Genomic DNA, 24134 nt, shown 5'->3' with positions numbered 1-24134 from the left:
ATCGCTCAGTACAAAAGAAGCGCTTTCTTCGATAGACGATAGTTGCACGGACCTTAGTCAGGTAGGTTTAACGTGCCACTGTAACGATTCGGATTTAAGTACACAATAATGCACCTCTCTGTTGCGGACTCGCTGCAGCCATCTTACTCGCTACGGAGAAACCGGTGATCAATAACTTGAAGACGCCTGCGGTCACCGTATCGGAAGAGCCATGCCAGACAACCATAGAGTAAGACCGCTCTTACAGTTGCTTTGCATGGACGATCCTTCAGCTTTAATGGAATTCGGTCCTGACGCCACAAATGTAGGTTGACGGACTCTGCTCCCGCCTTGGGTATCTCGCGTTAACCCCATCTGTTACAGTGCGATTACAACTTATACATCTGCCAAGATACGCGAATCTATCAACAAACCCAAGTTATCCATTATGATGTTTCAGAGAAGCACAAAGGAATGAGAAATCTTGAAGTAAAACTTTGTACATAAGATCACCTCCGACATTCCTGTCACATTGCTTTGCGCGGGGAAATAATCGTCAAACATCAAAACTATGTCGTCAGCATAATCCATACCCACTAATCTATCCTCAGACATTTAGATTCAGGGTTCCTTGGAGTCTGTACTCCATGATGGCGCTGACGACAAAATTGAACAAAAAGGAAGGGACGACGGTAATGAACCGCACTAATTGTCAGGAAACTTCTGGTAGTTCATTGTACACTAACCCGACCGGAGGTGTGAGAACAAAGGGCGCGAAGAAATTTCAGGGGCATTCTTCGGCCAAAAGAGTCTATTCAAGTCTGTTAACAGAATCGAAGGCTCTTTTAAAGTCAAGCAGAACCGCGACTGTAGGTTGGCATATAAGTGACGCTGCTCAAGCAATTGACGTAATGTAGAAATGGGATCAATGCACTCTCTTCCTCGTCGAAATCTTGTTTGTGCTTCCGGACACGCGCCTCGGTCGCCGAAGATAGACATCGATGTATAAGGGAAGTCATTGACTTGGTTGCGACAGGCCTAAAGCCTGTATCCCCATGGTTAGAACGGCCGGCTTGCGCACACGGGTACGACTAACGATTGGCCCCATCTATTTGAAACGCGTCCCTGCTCCCAAATGAATACGAGCAATGTAGTCAAAGTGGAACAGAGATATCCTCCTTATTTTGACGATGCTGGCAGGAGCAGCCCAATGGCACTTCAAGGCAGAAAGACAGCACCCTCTCATCTGAAGGCGATCTAAACTCACAGACCACGATTCAAAATAAGCGGGTCGGGTGAACACACGGGTACAGTGGTAGAACGCCAACTAAACTCCTGTAATGCACTGAATTGCAAGCGGTCTGCGAGCTAGTTGAAAACTGGCGGACAACTGCTCAACAGCGCCGCCGTAATAGTTGTTGGTTTGTAAAAGCAACCTCATCCGCCCTGTCCATCGGATCTTATTACTGTCCTGACTACCGTTGTCTGTGAAACAGGCCTGTCAACTGGGGAGATATGGCTGAGTAGTTAGAGCGCGAATTTACTGGACGGAGGGCCCGTGTTTCGATCCCGACCACTCCATCTCGACTTCCCCTGTCTAGTCTTGGGCAACCTGGCAGTATATCGGCCCCCGTACTTTCTTTGGGCGGCATGGCACGTAAGCATCGAAAAGGTGCTACAGCTGAACGGTTTTTCCGCTATCTGGGTTTCACTGCCCCACATGTACCTTCGTTCTGCCATTTTGGTGGAGACATCTCTGGTTGTATTCACCGAATCGGAGGCTCACTTGAAATGAAACCCACAATCGTCGGCCGACGTAATGTGAGGACACGGCAGCGAATCACCAGTGCTCAACACTGATGTCATGCTATCGATTATAATGATGAGGGTGAGAAGGAGGAGGATATGATTGGTGCGCTCCGTATTTTTCACTTGCGTTCGGTTTCAAATTTAGGCGTCACAATGCTAGAATAGCAGCTTTGAGTAGTTGGAGCGACTATTTGGCCGTGGTTCTCTGGGACGCATTGTCGTTCCCAGACACGAGCGAGCTAGTCAGGGCAAAACTCATTGGATGTTTAGAGCATCCGAGGGTTGAGTCCTGTACTCGCATCAGGTGGAACACTTTATTCCAGAGTGGAAACGGTCGGTTTTTTCTTGATGTGACATTAAAGCGGATAAAGAGAACTCCGATGGTTGGGGTGGGGTTCTCTGACATTCCGAATGAACAACTGAAACTAATTCTCAAGTATTTTATGTTTTCAGTAACTTGCTTCCGCATCCAGCTTAGCTGGAAGAGCTCTTAGAAATACTGACGGTCAGTACTGAACTGTTTGTCTTCCTGTACAACAGGTATAATAATTTTAATTGATTCTGAACCGCTAATGTAGTTCTTTCTTTTTCGTTATATCTCTTTTGTTGTCCGCTGAACGAACATCTGATCTCTGGAGCCAATCAAGACGCTAAAAGTTGACGATTCCGTTTAAATTTTGTGCAACATCAGTTCAGTGATCGCCACCTACGTTTTTTTCAATGCATGCATGTAAAAAGGCATCGAACTCACTGAGCACACTTGATTATGACGTACCATGCATTGAATTAAAAGGAAATCAGTTCACATGGGGAACTATAGCATTCTGGTCCATGGGAGTTCCAGCAGTCGGCAGTTTGTGTTCCGAATAAGTGTGTAGGATGCATAAGATCCCAATCAAAATGGGTTGAAAGGGATATTGGTTATCCACCGATACTCTAGGTGACTTATCGTTTACGAAGACTCTGTTGTACCTGGATGCATAGTTCCGGGACTATAAAGCGTTCGGCTGTAGCACCCTTCCGGTGCCTAGCTGCCATGCCACCCGAAGGAAGGACTATAATAAGAAGCAGTCGCTTTAACTTAAAAGGCCAGGGGAACAAATTGGGAGTACACCAACTTCTCGTAAGTCATTGGATGTGTATGATGAGGGAATACGGCTTTTTCAGTCTGAGGAAATGAAAGTCGTCGAATTCCATTAAGGGATCAGTCAAGTTTGTGTGTGTGACGGTGTATTCCACGCAATCTATGAATTTACGAAGCAAAAATAGAAACGAAAAATGGCCCCATGTGGAACCTAGTTGTGAATTGATGGTGGAGGAAACCCTCGGTCATACATACGCGCAAAACCACCACAAACCAACTTTTCTTCACTATTTGTATTCCGTATTCCTAGAGATAGTCAAAAATGTGTTTCTTCGTTCTGTTGTTTATTCTCATCCAATCGTCATCTTCACACTTATTTTCTCTATATCAGCGCGCCTGGTTTTGTCCATTTGCCTCGAGAAGCCAAGCCTACCTCAGAGAAAATGTGGACTTATCCGCCAAAGCACCCACTATCGGTGCTCCTCGTCACGTGCACATACCCGTTGCCAGCGCCTGCTTGCTGGAATCGCCCAGTCGCGACGGGTTGATACTCACTCGGCGGCCACGGCACATGCGTTCGTATCCAGGACAGTGGGTCCCTCCTGGTGGACACTGCGACCCTGGTGAGCCTATTCAGGTAAATGCTCACCGCTAAGCAGTTAATTCTCCGTCTGCTGACCAGTATCACACCCCTGCAGGTTCCAAAGATCATTTTCTACCCAAGTGGGATATGCAGCTTATGTGTTATCGAGGATGGCTCAAGTAGTAGGATTTCCCCTTGTCCGTCACCTGAATCGTTGAGCAGTGCGAACTTTCTACTCGACTGTCAGCAGGATACCCAATTACAAGAGACTCCGCCTCTAGCTCCCAAATAACCTGTGCGGAACACGTGCTGTGTTACTGAGACCTGAGCAAACGAGTCACAATCCGACCATGATCTTTTCCGACCAGGTTAGTGGAAGCTAATATGGTGGTTTATTCAGTCTAACAGTGGGGTATTTGTTGTTGGAAGTTATCACACAAGTAGGGATGCTGATACGACTGCCCAATAAGCTGTACTGTACTGAGCTGATACCTCACAATAAGTTGGTCACTAGATGGGATGACTAGCTAGCACGTTCTCTCAGCTCTTCTGTGACAGGTTGGAAAGCCTACGGTGGTCTGCTCTTTAAAAGTTGTTCCACTGTGATAGTTTCATGCCAACCGCGGTATGGATGCCCTGGAAATATCCCAGCCCGCACCCAAATACAACCTGGACAGCCACATCTCTCTAGTTAGTCTTCTTCGTTCGCTTATGTTAGAGGACGGAGTTCTGAGTTCGAAAGATGCAGATCTAGTGCTGTCCTCGGTGCTTTTATGGCTGTTCAGTGCGAACCAAGTCGATATGTGGCTCTCTGTCGAATCAAGAAAGCCGTTTGGCTTTTTTTATGGCTTTGGCATGTGCCACCAAGTGACACCTCGTAAAACAAGTTTCAAATGAGTTTCCAGTAACCTGTTATGCAGCGCGAATACAACATATGGTCATGATCCATACAGCGGAGAGTAATGCATCAGAATAACGTTCAGGGCAAACCAAGTCGATATGCGGCTCTCTGTCGAATCAAGAAAGCCGTTTCGCTTGTTTTACTGGCTTGGCTTACGATTCGCTAGATGCTGCACCAGACCTGAGCCAAGCGAGTAAAACAAGCGAAACAGCTTTCTTGATTCGACAGAGAGCCGCATATCGACTTGGTTTGCCCTGAACGTTATTCTGATGCATTACTCTCCGCTGTATGGATCATGACCATATGTTGTATTCGCGCTGCATAACAGGTTACTGGAAACTCATTTGAAACTTGTTTTACGAGGTGTCACTTGGTGGCACATCCATCGTATAAGTCAGACGTCAGTGATCAGTACCACCTCTCAATGGAATCTTGTGTCAGTCTCTTGTGTTTCAACCTTGCACGATCGATTTAGGAATCAGTAGGAGATGTGAGTTTATTTGGTTTCCGGTCTCTCGTGCTCCATCTTGCTCCTTCTACACGTTTCAGTTGTCGTTTTGTCACCCGGCCCTTGTGAACTCTCCGAAGAGCAATGCGCAACTGTTCAACTGTTGTTTTTAGTCGTCGGCAGTGTTACAAGTACTCAGGCCATTTTGGACGTACCCCGCTCAACTTTTCTACGGCTTGTTGCTTGCCTGTGTTTACTTACCTAAATAGTGCTTCCCTTACTTAACGGCACAGTCACTCCCTCCAGTGCGTTGTGACGGACAGGTTTTCAGGACCTCATTATGAATGCTGTCACTCTCTTTTAGACAATAATCCTCAGTGAATTTTTCGCGCTCACACATTTCTAACATGGAATCCCCTCGAGGTAGAACACTTCGTATGAGACAATAATCGATCGAGAACCAACTTTTTCGAATGTTGACTTATGTACCTCACCACAAATTCAGTGCCTGTGACAGGTTCTTCAACCGATTCTCACTGGAAGAAAACGTTCGAATTTTTCGAAGTCAACTAGGTGAATTGCACTTCCGTTGATGATACTCGCTTCTGGAATAGGCTTGAGTGGACCAACCCGTTCTGATGAACCTTGAGTTTCTCGTCAGTCGAATGGTTTTTGCGAGCGAAACAACTGCAGCCTTCATCTGATCTCATTTTAACTTAGTTCGTTCATCAGTGACGGAACAACGGATACTGAACGCTAATCACTTCTCCATCGTTTCTAATGTGTTTGATTGTGGCACATAACTGTTTGCTATTAGTTTCATGCACTTATTATGACGTAAAGAGAACTGTCACATTATTACGAGGGTGTGTGTTGATTGCGATGTTATCACAGTTAATTAGTACAAATCAATGATGTGATGCTCATGAATCATAAGGAAGCAACGAGTAATTTAATAAAAGTTCTTCACCTGTGGCACCCTTTCGATCCCGAACTGCCATGTCACTAGAAGGAAGCATGAGGGCCGGCATACTGCCAGGTTGCCCAAGCCTAGACGGGGGAAGTCAAAGGCAGAGGTCGGATTCGAACTACGGACCTTCTGGTCAGTAAATTCGCGTTCTAAACACCGAGCCATCTTACCCCTATCCTCACTTTAAGGAAACTGAACTAGCAACATTCAGTGCCATTAACTACTTTTGACAATTGAAAAAGGGTCGATGAGGTTGGCACTCGACCAAAGTACACAGCAAGGAATTGTGGATACACTGAGAAGCATGTATTTCTGACCCATCGCTAGTCGACAAGATCGAATCCCACTTTCATCGGTTGCATAGACGTCCTGTCTAAAGTGGAATAACCGCACACACGTGTAACCCGTGTTACTTTTCATTCCAGCTCACGGCCGTACGTGAACTGTGTGAAGAATTGGGTTTGGAGTCTGACAGCGTTCTAGTTAATCAATGGAAAGAACGCGCTTCGACACTGCTTCACCCACTGTGTGCTTGGGAAGCGGCCTATCCTTCGCTCACAACGCCGAAATCCCATCATTTGGTGATTTATTATGCAGTTATGTGGCCGCAATTGGACCATCCTCAAAGCAAGTGCGTGGCCCATTTCTTTCATTATCCATAAGTACAATTGGGATAGTTTAACCCTATTGAGTAGGGTATTGGTGACTCACATTGAATCTGTAGCCCTTGATCAGTTCCCCTAACCAGGCAATTTGGTTGTTGATGTTTCATCGCAAGTCGAGCTGACACGAGCAATGCGTAGACGAACACCGGTGTGTCACTCTACATGCGTCGCTCAGTGTTGTTTTTGCGCGTGTACAGGCTTCACTGATCTTCGGTTAAGATTGGTCGTTGGGATGGTCATCCTCATTGTTCAGAGCCGTCATCATTCTTCTGGTTGTCACCTTGATTGATGACCAGGTATTAGCAACCGATTTGCTTGGCTATACAAACACACCACAGCCTGGTCTCACCTCCGCTTGCACTTAGTCGGGTGAATGCGGTCTGTCGGTCATTCGTGATAACTGAGGCCTTACCAATTACCATTATATGAAGAAAATCCTATAGATGTTTCTACTACTCCCGTCTATCAGACCATTCACCTTTCAAATATCGAATTTCTTCAAAATTGACGACATTGTGACATCAACCGAACCGTAGCTGAACGCCACAATACTCAGCTGTGCTGGGAACCTTCATGCTACTGGGTAGACACTCAATGATATTACCAGACGAGACTCTACGTCCGCCAAATCGTTTTTCTGCTACTTCACTTTTATCCTCGTCTTTTTGTGGACAATAATGCATCACAAGGTGCCCCCAACCCGTGAGCAACAAGTGGTACTCCGACCAGCTGTAGGTTGCTTTGAGAATATCGTCACCGCGCCGTGTGTCGGAGAAGTTATGTTTGCGTTTGTGAAACATACCCCCGACATCCTCAGGCGTCAAAGCCGCTTTCAACTCCCTTGTTCGGTCAGCTCTTTCGACTACGCTCGCTCAGCCAAGGAGAACTCAGACGTTCGTGCTACTAAAAGGTTTAAAATTCTGGACAGTAAGTTGACGGCAAAATAGAATGACAGCCGCGACTGAAATATACACTCACACGTCCACTGAACCATTGCAGCTAGATCACGGGTTGTCGTCGTCAACGGTAGTACACCATTGGTAAACGACTGCGCTGGAATTTCGCACACGCATGAAGAACGAGCACTGTAACAAACAACGAGCTGCCTTCAGATGTATACAAATTTGGTTTCCATGGCTGATCCAACTGATTATGTCTTTTATGATACTACTAACAAATCATCATCATCGACAGCATGACATCAGTGTTCAACACCGATGCTTCACTGCCGTATTACTAACAAGTAATTAAAAATGAACGAGCTCATACGTCAGCAAGAGGCCCACCGTTTTGATTAACGTTGAAGGAAACACGTCTAATGACCATGTAACCAGCGGTATTTGCGCGACATGCAGCGATGGAAAACCTTGTTTGGATGGAGGGCAAGGCGGTTGGTAATCCGTTCGCCGAGCTTGGGAATTCTCTTTCAAACGTTTCGCCAACAATCGGAGAAGTATCGTCGATGCGCGACAAGGTGAATACCTCTTATCTGCTTGCGTTCATATTATTGTAAAAAAAGTGTTTTATATGTTTCGATGTAATGGCCTGGTTTTTTGATAATGACCTTATCGTAATTTCATTGGCTCATCTACCGTTTGCTCTTCGTTGTCCGCACTTGTACTTGATCGGCTCGCTTAACAGCTGCTGGTAGGTTTCCTCACTGCCCTGATTGGTCTGTTCACAGTTTACACTGCGTTTGGTCTATCCCCTGCTGATTTGATTGGCTACTCCCATTTCGTCCTTTTTGGTAGTTTTTCCATGTTTTGATTACGTTGTGGTCCGGTTTTCTTAAGGTGCTATTTCCTGACATCGCTCTTCAATTGCGTCAGCTACTCACCATGCTCTCCACTTTTTCCAGCTACCAGCTGTTCATACACCAGTTGTTTTCGTCAAACCAGTCAGACTTCTTACCCGACCTGGTTGACTGTCGTCGTCAGTATTAGATGCTTCGAGGTGTGCCATGTTGTTAGCAGGCTGGATGAATTGACGGCTGGTAGCGTGGGGGCCAACTGATATTGGTAGATCAACCTGATTTTTGACACCTAGGAAGTCGGTCGCCGCTGGCGTTTACGTCCCCGATACTGTGGCGTTCGAGAATGCCTGGCCACAGGGAGTGGTCTCGACTGGCGCGTGCTTTAGTCTCCCAGCAAGAACTCGGAACTGTCAGGTCTCTGAAAGTAATCCAAGAATGCCTGAAACCTACTGAGATACTCACGATCCACAAAAACCTCAATAGGAAGCCAACAAGCATTCAGGCCAGTCAATCAATTCAGCAACGACCAACGAGTGTTTAGGCGCGCTACATAAGCACCACCGATGATGATGGTCGTTCATCAAGCGCCGATCAGACAGTCTGGATCGATGTCGTGGTGCGAGGCACCTTGTAACTTGCATCCGCTTGTTCGCAGTCAAGCTGTTGTGTTCCTTCCTGGCGATTTTTTTCGACACTAAGGCACTGGAGCCGGAACAGCAGTTAGATACAACAGGTAGGGATCAAAATATGGACTCAGCTCCGGCTTAGAAATCGTTCTTGTCGCTCTCTGTACAGCACATGTTTGGAGCGCATTCACAGACAACAATCACGTGGGTTTAAATTGTCCATGTGACGCAAGATCTGGATTGATGTCGCGGGGTTCTGTGCCGAGCATTTTCCTGGTGCGGCCGGACAAGGAAAGACTGACAACATGATCCCGTTTCTCTTGTCGGGTAGCCAGTCCAGTAAAATGTGTGTCCATAACCAGCTTGACGAAGACTTCCTTGGTCATCCAACCATGTTTGGGCTAGAGTCGCGACATTGATCCCATACAGCCCAAGATGGCGCACCTCGCAAGACAGCCAACCTGGTTGTCAGCTTGGCTCAGCCGGGATCGGATGTTTCAAGGGCCACTCTNGCCCAAGATGGCGCACCTCGCAAGACAGCCAACCTGGTTGTCAGCTTGGCTCAGCAGGGTTCGGATGTTTCAAAGGGCCACTCTTACGGGAACGTGGTCCCTTGCTGTTCACTTGCAAGAGAGGAATTAACATGGGCCGTTAAACCTCCTCCCAGACGCTTAGGCTGGAATAGAGAGTGTGCTTCAGCCTGGCCACACAGAACGACCGTTGCCTCATCACCTAACCGAACGGCCATATGTGCACTTCATTCAAACCAGCCCACAGGACGGTGGTCATAGTCGGATGATAGCAGAGGGCCATCTACCACCAGATGCCTGAAACGAGACGGGCTGACTACCCGATGACAGATGCCATCAGCTTTTCTAATGGGACGGCTTGTCCGGTTTCCATAAGGAGCATGATAGGCCGCGTCAGCAGCCCATACTGGAAATAGTTAGACGATGAGTTTAATTGGCGAAAAGCTCGCATGTGTTTACATGTATCACTGGCCTGAGACGTCCTGGCCGAGTTCAACCCCTTGGACTCTTCTCAGGGGCGTGGTGATGGGAAATTATGCTTGTTTCATGCTTAGACACTATCCAGCTAACCGAAATCGCCCATCACGCACAATAGGGTACCTAATATTGGTAGCTGTTTGATGCGTGAGAGAAAAACTGAAGCGACAAACCACAGATGAGGCTCCCATGGGCTTGACTCTGCACCTATGTTATACATGTAATAGTAAAGTCAGTAAAGAGTAGGACAGTGCCTTGTGATATGGTACGTCTGTTTGAGGTAGCAACTACAACAATCGGAAAAACCCGGTAATCTAATCCTCCGGGCTTCATTAATGAACCACATCGAACTTCTATAATTTTTAGCGGTAGCACTCATCCGGAAGGCAAGAGGGACTACCTAACTTAACTTGTCATTTCGTTCTATCCAAAGCGGGGTATATTTGAAGTGGATGTTCTGTTAGTTACTCTCTTCTAAAGCGAACGGTTCTTCTCGCAACACCAATATCGCGGTTCGCTCCTGTTTTTATTCAGGTGATCTAAGCAATTAAGCTTCCAAATATTAGCTATTTCAGTGCCTTCGCTTATTTCCAACCCATCCTTTTCGTTAATCTTACAGAACTTCCGATCCCGGTCTCCCCCAGCTGAACATTCAAGAAGATGAGGTGTCGTCTGCCGTTTGTCTCCCGATTTCAGTTCTTCAGTCTTTGGTTAACGATTGGACAGAGTTTGAGCAATACTGTCGTCGTTCGTGTACTAGTGTTGCCGACCTCTTATCGCTCTCTGCTCCGCTACCCGGTACTCTTGCCGTGAATAGCCTGACGACACATGTCTGGTGAGTACCTGCTGCTGTTTTCGTGAATGTAGTGAGCAGGTTAGTTGGCACAGCAGAGGATGTTCACTTTCGGGTGGGCTAATCGTTTTATTTTCCGTTCTGTAGCCAGGTGATCATCAGTAGTTGCATACCATTTGCTTCTGTGGCTACATGCACCTACTTGCATGCGATGAAGCATTTCGATTGGTGTGTAACGATGTATGATTTTCTACTCAAACTCCAGGCTGGTGAGTGGCTCTCTTGGTAGTTGTCAAGTCACTCGAAATGGACCACGTGTGAGTGTATTTTACCTTGACCACTTTGAGATGTCATGTGCTTTACCGTCTAAAGACCCGACCTGACTGCATACGCCACTGAGTACAACTTGGAAAAAGTGCCACCACCAACGCAACTATTCTTTAGTGTTGTACACCAAACAACGCTCTAGCGTTAACATATCCGCCCGTTCGGATGTCCACAATGCAGTTGAGTCCACCATGTGCTGGCGAACTCCTGGTAACACTCGAAGCCCGATTGACTTGTTTTATGGAGATACTGTCGTCATTCGTATGGTTTTTATCACTGCAGCTCCATCAACGGAGGGTCCCACAAACTGCGACGGTTAGACGGTGCCAAGGCTTCCGAGGAGCATCACTAATAGAAATGTACTACGTTACCCAATAGTTTTTTTTCCAAAATGACTTCAAATAAACCACAATTCCATGGTTCTAGTTTTTATGAGGATACCAAGCATATGTTAATCAGCATAAGACTCGGAATGTCAATTAGCTCACCATCACGAGCGGGGACTGTTATTTAGGCTGCTCCAGCATCGCTCTCGAGAATCCATTGTTCTTTCCTTAATTTAACTGGGTAATTCAACCCACTGGCTGGTCTCTGTAGTTTATGGCGGATCTCAAACTGCCGTCCGGACAGCACGATAATGAATAGTGCAGGGAAGCAGTTGGCTTGTTCTTTTTGATATAATGAATATTCTGGTCTTTCTCTCCTGGATGTACCTGGATGTCATGCAGGCTAAACTTCCTATGACATTGTGTTTTCAGTCACTCCCAGTTGTATCGTAATCTATGGCAGGCCTGGCTACCCAGAGTATGTACACAAAGCAGCCTTTTTTAGAGAGCCCTACCCACTTAAATCCTCTGAAAGCACTCCCTCTCAGCTGTTTGTGTCCCTTGGCTGGTGGTATGGTGTTTCTGAACCACACAAACGTCTTTATCAGTATTCTTAGAATTTTAGCAGCTTATTTGCCATTTGAGGCACGTCATTATGGTGGTTGTATTCTCCCCCGTTTTATTTTCTAAGCAATGAAAAAACGGTTCCGCTCATCTGTTATCTCAAACAATCGTGATGGTTTCCAGCACCCCCAATGTAGTATTCTCATGAATTAAGTGACATGATTTCGTTCGGTGAGTTTTACCAGGTGCGCACAGCCAGATTCGGGTGCCGTAAGACTAAAGTAATGGTGATGGTGGTGAACACCACGACAACTGCTCGACGGTAAGGACGAAATTGGACAAATTTCCCTTTTCCGTTCTATGATACGATGCTGTTATCAGAAGACTGTCGTGTCGGATAAGCGGTAGCATAAAACACGTTCATATTCGGGGCAGGTCTCTAATCCTCAGTTGATACTGTCTCCGCCGGCTAAAGGCTACCCTGGTCTGTGAGAGCTGGGGTCAGTCTGCGGGTCTTTCTAATGAATGGCATTCCCGTATTTCGAACCTATTCACGTTGCCTCATACATGTCGAAATTTCACCCACTTTCATTTAAACCAGTTATTGACCCAACTGAACATCCGGGATTATTACATCGGGTTGGCGTTTGGAACATAGTTGTACTCCCAGCTGGATTGCTCACGTGGGCATGTCTTTCGGCAGTAACATCGAGGGCTTATGCTTGCTGTGCCTTTACTTCTTGCTACAGTTGTTTGCCATTATCTTGGCCGTCACAACGCTCCTGCTGAATATTTGATCGGTTGAGAAGGGCTCTATTATCCACCTGTTGGCACACCACTTAAACTTGGGATGCATGCGAGACCGACCATTACGTCCAAATCATTTGTAGCGAGATAAACTTGTTCAGTGTAGTCCACTAGTGTCTCCAATATTTTTCATCTTGCATCCGAATTAACAGGGATATATTGTTTTCCTAATTCTACTTCTAGGTTGTGGACTGCGGAGGAGAAATGCTGGCGACTTGAACAACTTAACCGATTGATCTGTGGTCTCACAAGCAGTCCACGTGTCGTACACTGTCGTGGAGGCGAGGAAACCGGACCGTCGTGTGTATCCACCGGCACCTTGTATGCCATTTCACGATGGTTAGCTTGGCGTGATTATACTGTTGTGCAGAACCGATGAACTCTTGTCTAACTTATTTTTCTCTATCATCTAGCTGGTTCAAATCGCTGTATTTTGTCACATGATTTCTTACCTGCAGCCCGGATTTTTTCGTTTCAGTTCTGTTGACAGCGGCGTTTCGCGCGATGGCTTCAGGAAAGGGGCGTCATAAATGTCGCCATTCAGTTTATTAAGTCTATCGGGACTGAACACACAATAAAACTATTTCCAAAAACAGTTTACTTATTCTCCATCCTGATTCCTTTTTATCTCAGATTCACTGAGCTAACACTGTCAACATATCTGCTGCCATAACGATGCTGCCGATACCTCATGTAGGAAACGCAACGATAGTACGACAAAATTTCCGTAATGCAGCGTAACTTCTACTCGGAGAGTAATATAGAAACTAAATATTATTGTGGTAAAGTCCAGGTGGAAGAACCCCTTTTGTGGAGGGAAACCCAGCTTGTATATTTACGACTTTGTCGGGGGCATCGCTCACCTGATGCGCCACAGCAGAGCGGGGCTACTTCTGCGTATTTACGTGGCCTATGGCGTCAGGCAGTGGGACACAAACCATATGATATTTCTCAAGCGACGGTGAATCAGGACATTCTTGGAGTCTATTCATCCCTCTCTAGAAAATCGCTTAGGGCAAGTATAGGGGTTGACGGAGAATACTTCGAGTTGATGAATGAGTGGTCGCGAACAAACGGTAGTGATACTACCAGGATGTTGTGATCTATGGTCTGGTCAGTGTGTTCCCTTCAACGCTGGAATACGGTTGTAGTAATTTTTGTCGAATCCACCAAGTTTCTTACTGTCAAGTCGATGCCATGGTTGTTGGTTCATACCGAATACATTCAAACGAGATGGTTTTGTCTTACCTAGCAAAACAGCTCTCCTATTTGTAGCTGTATTTACGCTGGTGTCAGTAGTATATCTTTCTAGACATTTAACAGTTGCTGATGAGCAAACTTCTGTTCCACACAAATATGATACATTTGTGTGGAACAGAAGTTCGCTCATCGATATCTGTGGGGTTAGCTAAAGATGGATTGAAGTAACCATTTTCATTCCAGAAATTTTGTATTAGGAGGCCGCCTAACTGACGCAACCACCTGTCATGTGCTTAGTGGAGAGAACCTGGGATCGCTTGGGGATTAGAATCACCAAGGACAAGAGAAGTAGGGAAATTAGGAGAAAGTGTTGGAAACGATGCTCCTGCTTATTCAACTTTAAATGGCTACCTACCCGGTATGAAGGAGTGCGGGAGCTACGCAGTGAAAGCGACAGCTTTGATGCAGGATGGCTAGTGGCTGCGTCATATAGCCAAGTCTGTCCGGGTCACTATCCATTCGTTTGTCTTATTCCGGGGTCACCACTCAGTGAGACAGCAGTTACCAAGGCAACTGTATTGACTGTTAAGGACTTCCGGGTCCCGTTGCCAAGTCGTGGACTGGCCTCATCTGAGTCGTCTTCATTCGATACACGGCTGGGCGAAGAGGGCTTGGTGAGGGAAGCGGCTCTTTAGCGTACGAATTGCATGGCCTGTGGTCAAACGCGGGAAGTATTGGAAGATCTGCAAGCACAGCAGCCCTGTTTCTGGTCCTTAGAGTGAGACAGATCGAACAGTGTCACTGTATACTCTATCCGTGATAGCTCTCACATCAGCGTCACAAATTTGGGGAGGTTAACAAACACTGTCCTGACCTTCACAATTCTCTAGTCTATCGAAACATGCAGTTCAGATGGACGAACTTAGCTATCAGATCGACCGGCTCGTCTGCAAGCATGAGGCTCAGGTTTGATCCCAAACATCATCATCATCGACAGCATGACATCAGTGTTCAACACTGATGCTTCACTTAATACTTTCCGGTCGTGAACCGTATGGTCAACAAGGCAGCAGAATTACTTAGTACGCATTTCTTAAGAGTATGATACAAGAACAATGCTGTTGGGGTACTCAGCGTCTGCGAGCGAACGTTCTGGGATTATTTCGATTCTTGAAGCAGATAAAGAAGATTCAAGCATGACATCGATCGCAAATGGAGGACAACAGATGGACCCTTGCTTGGCACTACTAGACATGAAAATCTGCCGTAGACACATACGTGTCAACAGTAGATATACAAAGCCTCTATAAAAACAAAGGTCTGGAAGGGGCACTGCCAGTCCCTGGCGTCCCATAGAATCAAAACCGGTTTACAAGTCGAGAAAAACTACCATGGTTGGTCGTTTGGGGGAGAAACGTAGCCCCAGCACCTTCGGGTTGGGAAGTTTTACTTGTCATTCCCTAAAGTGGCTCCCGCTCTGACCCCAGCAAGTGTCAACCGACCCCCGTTGTGCCCAAAGTTCTTGAAGTACTTTTGACCAGAGCAACTTCGCGGTCTTGGAGACAGCGCCGTTTTTGGGCTCCGGTGCCACTATCTCACGAGTGTTGACTTATTTGTCACTCTTTTGGCCCTCTTGTTTGAACTGTTGGCGAAAAGAATGTATTTGTAACGAGCGTATACGAACCTGTTCTTTAGGCTTCCCATGTACAGGTTGTATTCAGGTTTGATCATCTGGATTGGGAGTTTTCTGCATTGCCGATCTATGAAAGTGGGAATGAATTACGCTATCCTCCCGCTCGGAAATGCAGCGCTGCAGTTTCCTGGAGATACATTTTCTTCCCGATGCTGTTATGTGAAGCAATCTCCTACTGACCGTTACCTTCTCTACTTACTATTGTGCGGACAAAGCCACAAAGCGTTACGATTCACTTCGACTCCGCTATGACCGGACCCAATCCATTACCGCTCTGTTAACCGCTGATAACCTGTTCAGTTCCCCAATATCATCGTGACGCGACCATCTAGGAAGGTCGTTCCTCACTTTTGGACACGCCTGCCGAATCCGCCCTATAGCACAGGACATAGCATTCTAGCGAATGTTGCTGTCGTGCTTCGGGTTGGACTCCCTCTTCTTTCTCTTCTCTCGATTACATTCGACGTAAAATTGTCTCACCGGTACCGATCCGCTAACCACTAATATGTAAACACTTTCCCACCGTCGAATATAATGTCTTGTTCTATTTTACCGGTACTACTACAGAAAACGCCCCTACGAGATCGCTTCTCCTGTCCCCTTGCATATAGCTTGCATTTCGGTGGCATCTATGTCTTCAAGTCACCCACATCAAGTTACTACTACACGTAGAAATACCGTCTTCTAATCTCTTCCTAAGAACAATCCCTCTCTTAAAACTCCTACGAACTCCCTGCCTTCCCCAACTCATTGAATCCAACTATTTAAAAGCCAAGGGGCTCAAGGCGGACTGCCGTAGCCAGTTGATCTGGTTGATCACATTTACCATCCTCGGAAAAGTGACTTGTAGAGCACTACAGCACCCGCGTTGGATTGTGCACCAGTGGAACCTGCTCTTTCCGAGCAGCTGATCACAAATTAACTGTTTTCGACTACCGTTACCTGCACACTATTGTCCGGAATTATGCTGTAATTAGGTACGCCAACGTTAGTTTGGAGCATCGGACCCATGACCGGCTACACCAGCCAGAATGGCTTGGATATCTGCCCCAAACGATTTGACCGTAGCATTCTTAGAAAATTTGCTAAAACTAGCGTTTCACGTCCTGACTGCATGCCCCGGACTTCGGTGAAGGAGGATTTCAGATGAACAGGCAACTACATGGTCTAGGATACGAAGAGACCCACTATCCTCTTGTGAGACGTGGTCGATTAGTGATGTTGAAACGGATTACCTGAAGCCATTTTCACTAGCTCGATTATTGGAAAATCGGGGTAAGATGGCTTAGTGGTAAGAGCGCGAATTTACTGACCGGAAGGTCCGTGGTTCGAACCCGACTTCTAACTCTCGACTTCCCCTGTCTAGGCTTGGGCAACTTGACAGTATCCCAGCCCTCGTGCTTCTTCCTGGTGGCACGGCAGTTAGGCACCGAAAGGTTGCCACACCTGAACGATTTTTAAATTTTTTATTGGGAAACCGATGCTGACCTCCAAGGACTACACAAGAAAGGAGTTTGTGCCAACTTCAGGCGGCCGCTGAAACAAATAGTTATACTCCAGTCATACTAGGAACATACGTGTGCCGTAAGATGACGGTGTTTGTGTCGGCCAGAAAGCGGAAAATAATGTTGCGGTCATGTCTGGGCTACCATCAAAAGTCAGTCCACCGTGCGGTTGCATTCGAGGGGACCCGTTCCATAGTCGTTACTTCACCCAGGTTGCAATAGGGTAACTCATTTCACTGCCTCTTTTGGCTTAGCTGTTCAGTCACGTGAATTTGAGTCTTCCTTCGGCAAAAGTCATCGAGATTAGTCCAGTTATCTGGTTGTTGTAGTGTGTCGAATGTGCACGCTCCCAGGTCGTAATACATGCAGTTTTACACCACATCTTCAAGTGACACAACATGAACGCGTCGGAATGTTGCCGTGATAGTTTACAGAGGACAAAAGACAGACTGATTTCGAGATGGCCCAGAGGTTGAGGCGTGAAATTACTGACCGGAAGGTCCGTGGTTCGAACCCAACCTTTCACTTCGACTCATGTCTAGGTTTAGGCATCCTTGCAGTATCAGTCCTCGTGGTTCCTTCGGATGGCACAGGAGCTATTCACCGAAAGGGTGATACAACTACAATTAATTACTGTTCACACAAGCCAGACATAACCGTCGATCTTCGTCAAAACATCACGATGACGGCAACGCTGGAAGAAGCACTCAGCGTTCATTGCACAAGACGGTGGACGAGTAGATGGGTCGTTTTACCCGAAGCCTTGAGCAGCTTACACTACCAGGTATACTGCTGGTAAGAAAGCTTCCATTTAAAAGTGGATGATTCTACTCTCCAAGGTACCATCCTCTACAGAACATCACTGGTGAAGTAGTCTGGAACCCCGTGCCAAGCAAGGAGCGTCTACTCGTGGGTTTGATCGAATGATCTGTGCTTGTTCTCTTGGAGATTTTATGAACCTGCATTATATCCGAGCAAATTTAGAGTCAAATTTTCAAAAGGAGCTTCGCCATTGAACATTTGATGAAACAATGTGTAGACAGGAATGACACCAACTTTGAGAGCGGGGTATTCACAACACATGAGGACTGACTTTTTGCATTAAAGTGACAACCGTTCCGAGATCCAGTGTTCCCGTGTACATGCCCGGAAACACTACATATTGGGTTTCCAACGTTACGGTCATCCATTCCATTCACAGTTAATGCCTTCCGAAGAGGTTCATCTAAAACAAATTTTGCGAGTATTGAGCTCATGGTTCAAAGGGCTTTGTGATCATCAAGCAACCAGCTTACTCGCTAAATTTACCCAGATTGATAGACCGTCAGGAACCAAGGCTTTTTGCGCCAGCTGGTGGCTACGTGACTAATTCAACTCCATGGCTGCTCAACAGGACGAAAAGCGGCGTAGATGACCTCAGACCAAATGCTGTTGAGAAATGACCAGTGCTCAGTATAAAGTTGTAAAATATCTCAATTTGACCACTACATCCTGTGTCTAGACAAAGTGTGCCACCCAACGGGCCTCTGAAGAACAGATGACCCGTACTACAGTGTTGAAATCTTCGGTCACTATGAGAATAGCTGGACTGTTCCTGATGGATGACAAAAAGCGCCTTTCTAGACACAAGGAGAAACTAGCAACAAAGGAGCTAGTACACTGCTATTCGTCCGTGAAGTGAAAAGGCCTGCGTCACAGATGGCTGTTCGCGGAGTACGGAAACCTTACCTCGGGAATCGGGAGCTACATCGACTTAGCCTCTCAATACCTGCGCGGTGAGCGTCAACCTCGAGTCAGCTACCAAGATGGACTTCCTCAGGACTTAGTCGGTTAAAATGAGCATTCATACCAATGGCCAGAGTCATAACATCGGCACTTCTCACTGGCTGGAGTAATCGTGAAAAATGATGATAGAAGCTGTCATTCTCAGCCTCAGAGCTGCCGTTTATGGGACACAAACAAACACTGTTCACCACATCGAACTAGTCAACTAAACCGTGCAAAGACGACTGTTTGCTGGAATCCAATCCAGTAAGGTGCATTCAGCACAATCCACACACCCCAGTACACCAGATACCCGATGCGTAAAGGACCAAGAATCCGGGCTGGTACTAAGTGGTTCCAGGTTATGATCGAAGTGGACACTTGCACGCGTATTTCCGAGACACAAAACACATTGACCGAAAGAGTAAACCTATCTGTTGGCCAATCTGACAGAGTGGGGACGTTGGAAGCACCAGTTTGCAACAGACCAATTGAAGTTACTAAGGGCTTACGATTTACTTTTGGTATGCGGGTTAGTCAGTGGACGAAGAGTCGACGGCTGAATGATACTTCCCGGTTGACCAGGCCGAAGAAGGCCTGATGAATTTATGTAGGTCTTTGTTCGAGAACCCTTCCCGTAACCTAACAAAAAAGTTCGAATCGTAAGGCAGCGATTGTTATGATTTTCTTGAGTCATCATCATCATCATCATCAAAGACAGCAACATCAGTGTTGGCAGTGATGCTTCACTGGCGTTAAGCATAAGGTTTGTCTNTCTTTTTCTCTTCTCTTCACTGTAGGGCTTTTAATACAATTATATATATATATATATATATATATATATATAATTGTATTAAAAGCCCTACAGTGAAGAGAAGAGAAAAAGAGTGAGTGAGGGAGGGGACCTAGTGCTGGCCTATGTCAAGCATACTGAGGTGCCCACACCTCCAACCGCTCAGTCAGACAATCTGAAAAGAAACTGACAGATTGTCTGATTGAGCGGTTGGAGGTGTAGGTACCTCAGTATGTTTGACATAGGCCAGCACCCTTCCCGGAGCCGACGACCCAATTATCTAACCTACTTGGCTGCAGGGGGCTGGCCAGAACCGAGGGCGCAGAGAGTAAAGCATAACCGTTTGACTCCTAATACGGGTGCGCACAGAGAATGCTTTCTGAGCAGCATCAGACTCTTCGGTTTTGAGTTTTAAAGAGAACGGTGGGCGGAAGGCACCTAACGGTTACGTGAAGATACCGTAAGTTCAATAACCACACTCGGACCTTGTACTGGGGTTCCCGGCGTGGATTGAGCGCTTATCAATAAAGTAACAAGAGTGCGCGCAAGAGCAGCTTGTTGGCCAACTCGACTACAACAAAATCAGTGAATGGGGTCTGATTAATGAAAGTGGAGTGTTGGGTGCGAGTGGCGGTGAGCCATTGGTCACTTCCTTTGGTGCTTAGATGAGATGCCTACAGCTGTGCCCTACGAGAGCGACTCCAAATGTGATGGGAGGGGATTTAAGAGTAATTGAAAAGATGGGAGGCGTCAGCAGTCGCATGTCTTCGCCTATCCGCCCTGCTGTAGGAAGTAAATAAGGCGACCGGCTGACACCAGCTACTGCCGATGCGGCATAAAGGTACATTTGGCTGTACAATTCACGGTTGTATGCTGTCGTTAAGCACAAGTAGTCAGGGGAAATTCACGTCCTCCTTCGGGTTGACCAACCGACGTCGTGGTGAGTCTTAACCGTACTGGTATCCGAAAAGTGATTCGAATCAAGAACAGAATAATTTGTCAACCTTCGAAACCCATTGCGCCTCTGCAATAATAACCAAGGTCATATTGCATGCTCGAGATAGCTCAGTCGTTAAGGCACCAGCTTATGGACCGGAAGGTACGTGGTTCGCTTCTCGACTGCTCCCCTCTAGGCTTGGGCATTCTGGCAGTACACCAGCCCTCGTGCCTTCTTTCGCTAGCATGGTAGATAGACACAGAAAGGGCAATATCGCTGAACGATGCTGCATGAGGTAGTCTTTGGAAAAAACCATGGTTAGAAACTTTGACTGTCAGTTTCTCTAAACGATCTGACGGAAATAACAGATCCGTCGGAAAAGGCCTAGAGGAGATTCGACCATCGTTGCGAATTCTTAGTATTCTGCGACTTATACGGAATCCTCACCGCAACCATTCAGGAACCTCGAAAACTCAATCAACTTTGATCCCATCTTAATTGTGCAACATTCAACCTGGGTGCAACACAATTCAGAAGTCTTTAAAGATCTTCAAAAACAGCATGGAATCATAAAGATACCGATTACAGCAACAACAGATGATTCAAAACAATGAAGGCTAGCTCTGTACAGCACATTTTCCTACAAGGAACTCTTCCCAGAGGAAAGAAAGGCCGTGAGTCCGGAAGCCAGAAGCATAGAGATGAAATAGTTACTAAGGCGGTTGGTTAAGGAAAGCGAAATGCATTAGTAGTGGTATTCTAGCGACGCACAGGGATGATCATAGCGGACATGCAGTCAGCATTTTCAAGACCGAATTTCTAAATGCCACATCTGCCCCTAACTGGTCAAATGTACGATAATACGGGTAAACCTGGTCGAATTCAGTAGTGCAGCCCATTGAACACCTAGTAAATGGCGGTCACTAAATCGTCCATCGGCTTATTTAAGTTGAAGGCGATCCGCTTAGTGAAAAATAGAGCAGGCTCCGCGATAGACAGCACCCAACTTCCGCCGAACTATGCAAGCTACAAGGCAAACTCAAAAACGCGTGAGGACGACGGCGCGGATTTCGTCTAACTGAGGAGTATGAGGCTAATCTTACAAATCTGTTTGTACATAAGGTGCACCAAAACTAGAAACAGCGTTTCTGGCTTGTAATTCCATAAGGACATTAGGCAACCTCATTTCTCTCAGTGCCCAGTTGCCATTATACTCTGTGGGATATTGGAGTCGTTCTATGGTGTTCCGACCTGTCTGTAAATTGGATGCAGATCCTTCAATGGGAGGCAATGGATCGGAGGCTGAGTAGGAGGCCCTATCTATCAGTCATGTCATTCTGCTTTCCGAAAAAAGGCGTCTCGCATCCGGTTGAATAGACACTTCAAAGTTTGGTAGAAAATAAGCGGCAAAACTTTTTTGAGCTGTAGCCTGATCTACCCAGTCACATGCAGGGTCTTCAGTGGGCCTTTCAAATCCTCCCCATCAGTATAGCCTCCGAAAGGCGCACTACAGCAAGGATAAAAATGAAAATGTTAAATGGATGTTCTTTCTCAACTACAGCATAGCTTATAAAATTAGAAAACCGGCATCACAGTGATTGCACCTTTACTCTAATTCCTCCGCGCTTGCTTGCATTGCGAGTGGCATCTGAGGATTTTCTCAGCTGAATTCAGTGTCTTTGACGACAGGCAGTACCAGAAAGACTGATCCAATGCGATGGACCTAGGTTATGTAGCTGGTTCGTCAAACATTTATGAATCGAAAAAGCTCCTCAATTCTGCTATGTTATTATCCTTGTCGGTGTCCACCAAATGGGCAGTTTCTTGCACAGAAATGTCGCAGAACCGTGGTGTATCAACATCGACAGCATGCAATCAGTGTTCAACACCGATGCTTCGCTGCCACAGTGTTGTATCGGTGTCTCCTATATCATTCTGTTGACAGCAATAGCTTTGCTCCGGATGCTTTCTGAGACGGTCCAACTCCTGTTCGCCTCCCATCGCCGTGTGGTTCTTGAGTACACCCAATGAGCCGCCCATCTCACCACAAAGCTGGAACGTATACGGTGTTCTAAGAACGCGTCCGAAAATTCCATTCAAAAGAGGCTCACATCATCATTGTAAACAGATTCTAAGATGGGATTAGCGGAGGGAATCTTCTAGTATTGCAATTAAGAGTATAAGGTGAAAGTTCCCCAACTTTGTCTTGGCATCGTTTTATCCACTTGGGCATCGGACACTTGGAAAAGATTCCCCGAACTAAGCGGCCTTCAAACGCCTACCAGAATGCCATTTGTTAAACAATAAGTCATCATCGGTAACATCAACATCTACCATATGCTAACAACCCCGGAACAACTCTGTGATGCTGCAGATAGTCCATCTCCGGCTAACATCGAGTGATTTGTTTTTTCCACCAATCTAGGTGAAGCGTTTGCAATCCAACTGCCAAGCTCAGCGACAGACCAGAAACCAAGCAGTGCACCCGAGCTATTTATATTCCACCACATTGTCAAGTCCCACACTGTCCCCATTTCAGATCTAGTGGTCATTCTCACTCTGTCCAAGCGGGCTTTAACAGCACTGCAGCGAGCTTCCCAACCCCCACATCTTAAACACGCTTCGAGCGAAATTGTGTTCAGAGCCTTAAGTATTTCTGTGTTTCTCCTTACAGTTTTCTCCCTCCACAATTAATGGGAAAGGCCGTCATTGATATTTAGTTTATACCAAATGTCCTAAACGCTGCATTCGACGGAAAACTCGCGTACGTCTGACTTACCGGTTAAACAATAAGTGTCTGTAAAAAGGATACACATGTGCTGAAAAGTGTTGCAGCACCATTGATGACGCCAGGAGGATCAGCAGGTACACGCAATTGTTGAAGAAGATGGAATATGTTGTCGATTCGTAGTCCGCAACTTCTCTTGTTCTTTCACGGACTCTAACGGAATAGCACACAAATACCATAAACTTACGCATCGTCACGTTCCTTGCGAGTAAGCTTTTTATCCTTCCCTGTTTCTGCCGCAAGCTCCTTACTTATGCTCTCACTCCTTTTGGCTGCGACACTAGGACAAACTATACAATATCAAGCATAAGGACAAACCGTTCCATAAGAGGCGCTTTTGCGCCGGTATATGCATATGACATGAGGAATGCGCAAGCAGTTGACACGATCACATAGAGTATGGAGTTAGCCACGAGTGCAAGCCCATGGATACGCCAAAACAGCCCTGCAACTCCAAAAAGTGAAAAATATCAGCCGTACATATTGGAATAAGGGAAATAAGAATTGCGTTTCCATAAATCAAGTGGTCGGATTTCTTAGAGGCTGCGCGACTATACATCTCAAGCAAAAGCTCATCCTCCTTCGTTATTTTAACAGCCATGTCGAGAACCTTAAACGCCGCGCCAGGACACGCGGCCAGCAGGTGGCCAATCGAGCGTGTTCAGATAGTTTAATGGTTATACTAGAGGACCGGAATTGTCTAGGTGGTGACGATTGGTGCTCGATACTGCTCAAGGTGTGCAAATTACCGGCCGAAATTGTGGAAAACTGAGGCGACAGGGCGAACTGAACACTGAAACGGGACTCTTGAA

The 24134-nt window shown here is 46.4% G+C and overlaps 3 protein-coding genes across 3 annotated transcripts; 1 reads left to right on the top strand and 2 right to left on the bottom strand.

Annotated features, from left to right (window-relative positions):
• Positions 1 to 211: 211 nt before the first annotated feature.
• Positions 212 to 13234, top strand: T265_00893 (hypothetical protein; the record flags this gene model as incomplete). The annotated part of the gene is made up of 5 exons (XM_009164788.1): positions 212 to 304; positions 3264 to 3509; positions 6200 to 6405; positions 10445 to 10660; positions 12826 to 13234. The coding sequence occupies 5 exons, from the start codon at positions 212 to 214 to the stop codon at positions 13019 to 13021; spliced, it is 957 nt and encodes a 318-aa protein (XP_009163052.1).
• On the bottom strand, positions 9019 to 9204 carry T265_00894 (hypothetical protein; the record flags this gene model as incomplete). The annotated part of the gene is made up of 1 exon (XM_009164789.1): positions 9019 to 9204. One exon carries the CDS (start codon positions 9202 to 9204, stop codon positions 9019 to 9021), a length of 186 nt encoding a protein of 61 aa, XP_009163053.1.
• Positions 13235 to 23348: 10114 nt separating the features above from the next.
• On the bottom strand, positions 23349 to 23923 carry T265_12658 (hypothetical protein; the record flags this gene model as incomplete). The annotated part of the gene is given in 4 exon segments (XM_009164840.1): positions 23349 to 23475; positions 23510 to 23602; positions 23614 to 23767; positions 23803 to 23923. Coding segments are annotated over 4 exon segments (495 nt in total), but the record flags the coding sequence as incomplete, so codon positions are not given.
• Between the last annotated feature and the right edge of the window lie 211 nt (positions 23924 to 24134).

The sequence above is a fragment of the Opisthorchis viverrini genome (assembly GCF_000715545.1).
Source record: "Opisthorchis viverrini unplaced genomic scaffold opera_v5_9, whole genome shotgun sequence".
NCBI lineage: Eukaryota > Metazoa > Platyhelminthes > Trematoda > Opisthorchiida > Opisthorchiidae > Opisthorchis > Opisthorchis viverrini.
The sequence above is the reverse complement of the archived record's forward strand: the minus strand, read 5'-3'. Positions and strand labels throughout refer to the sequence as shown.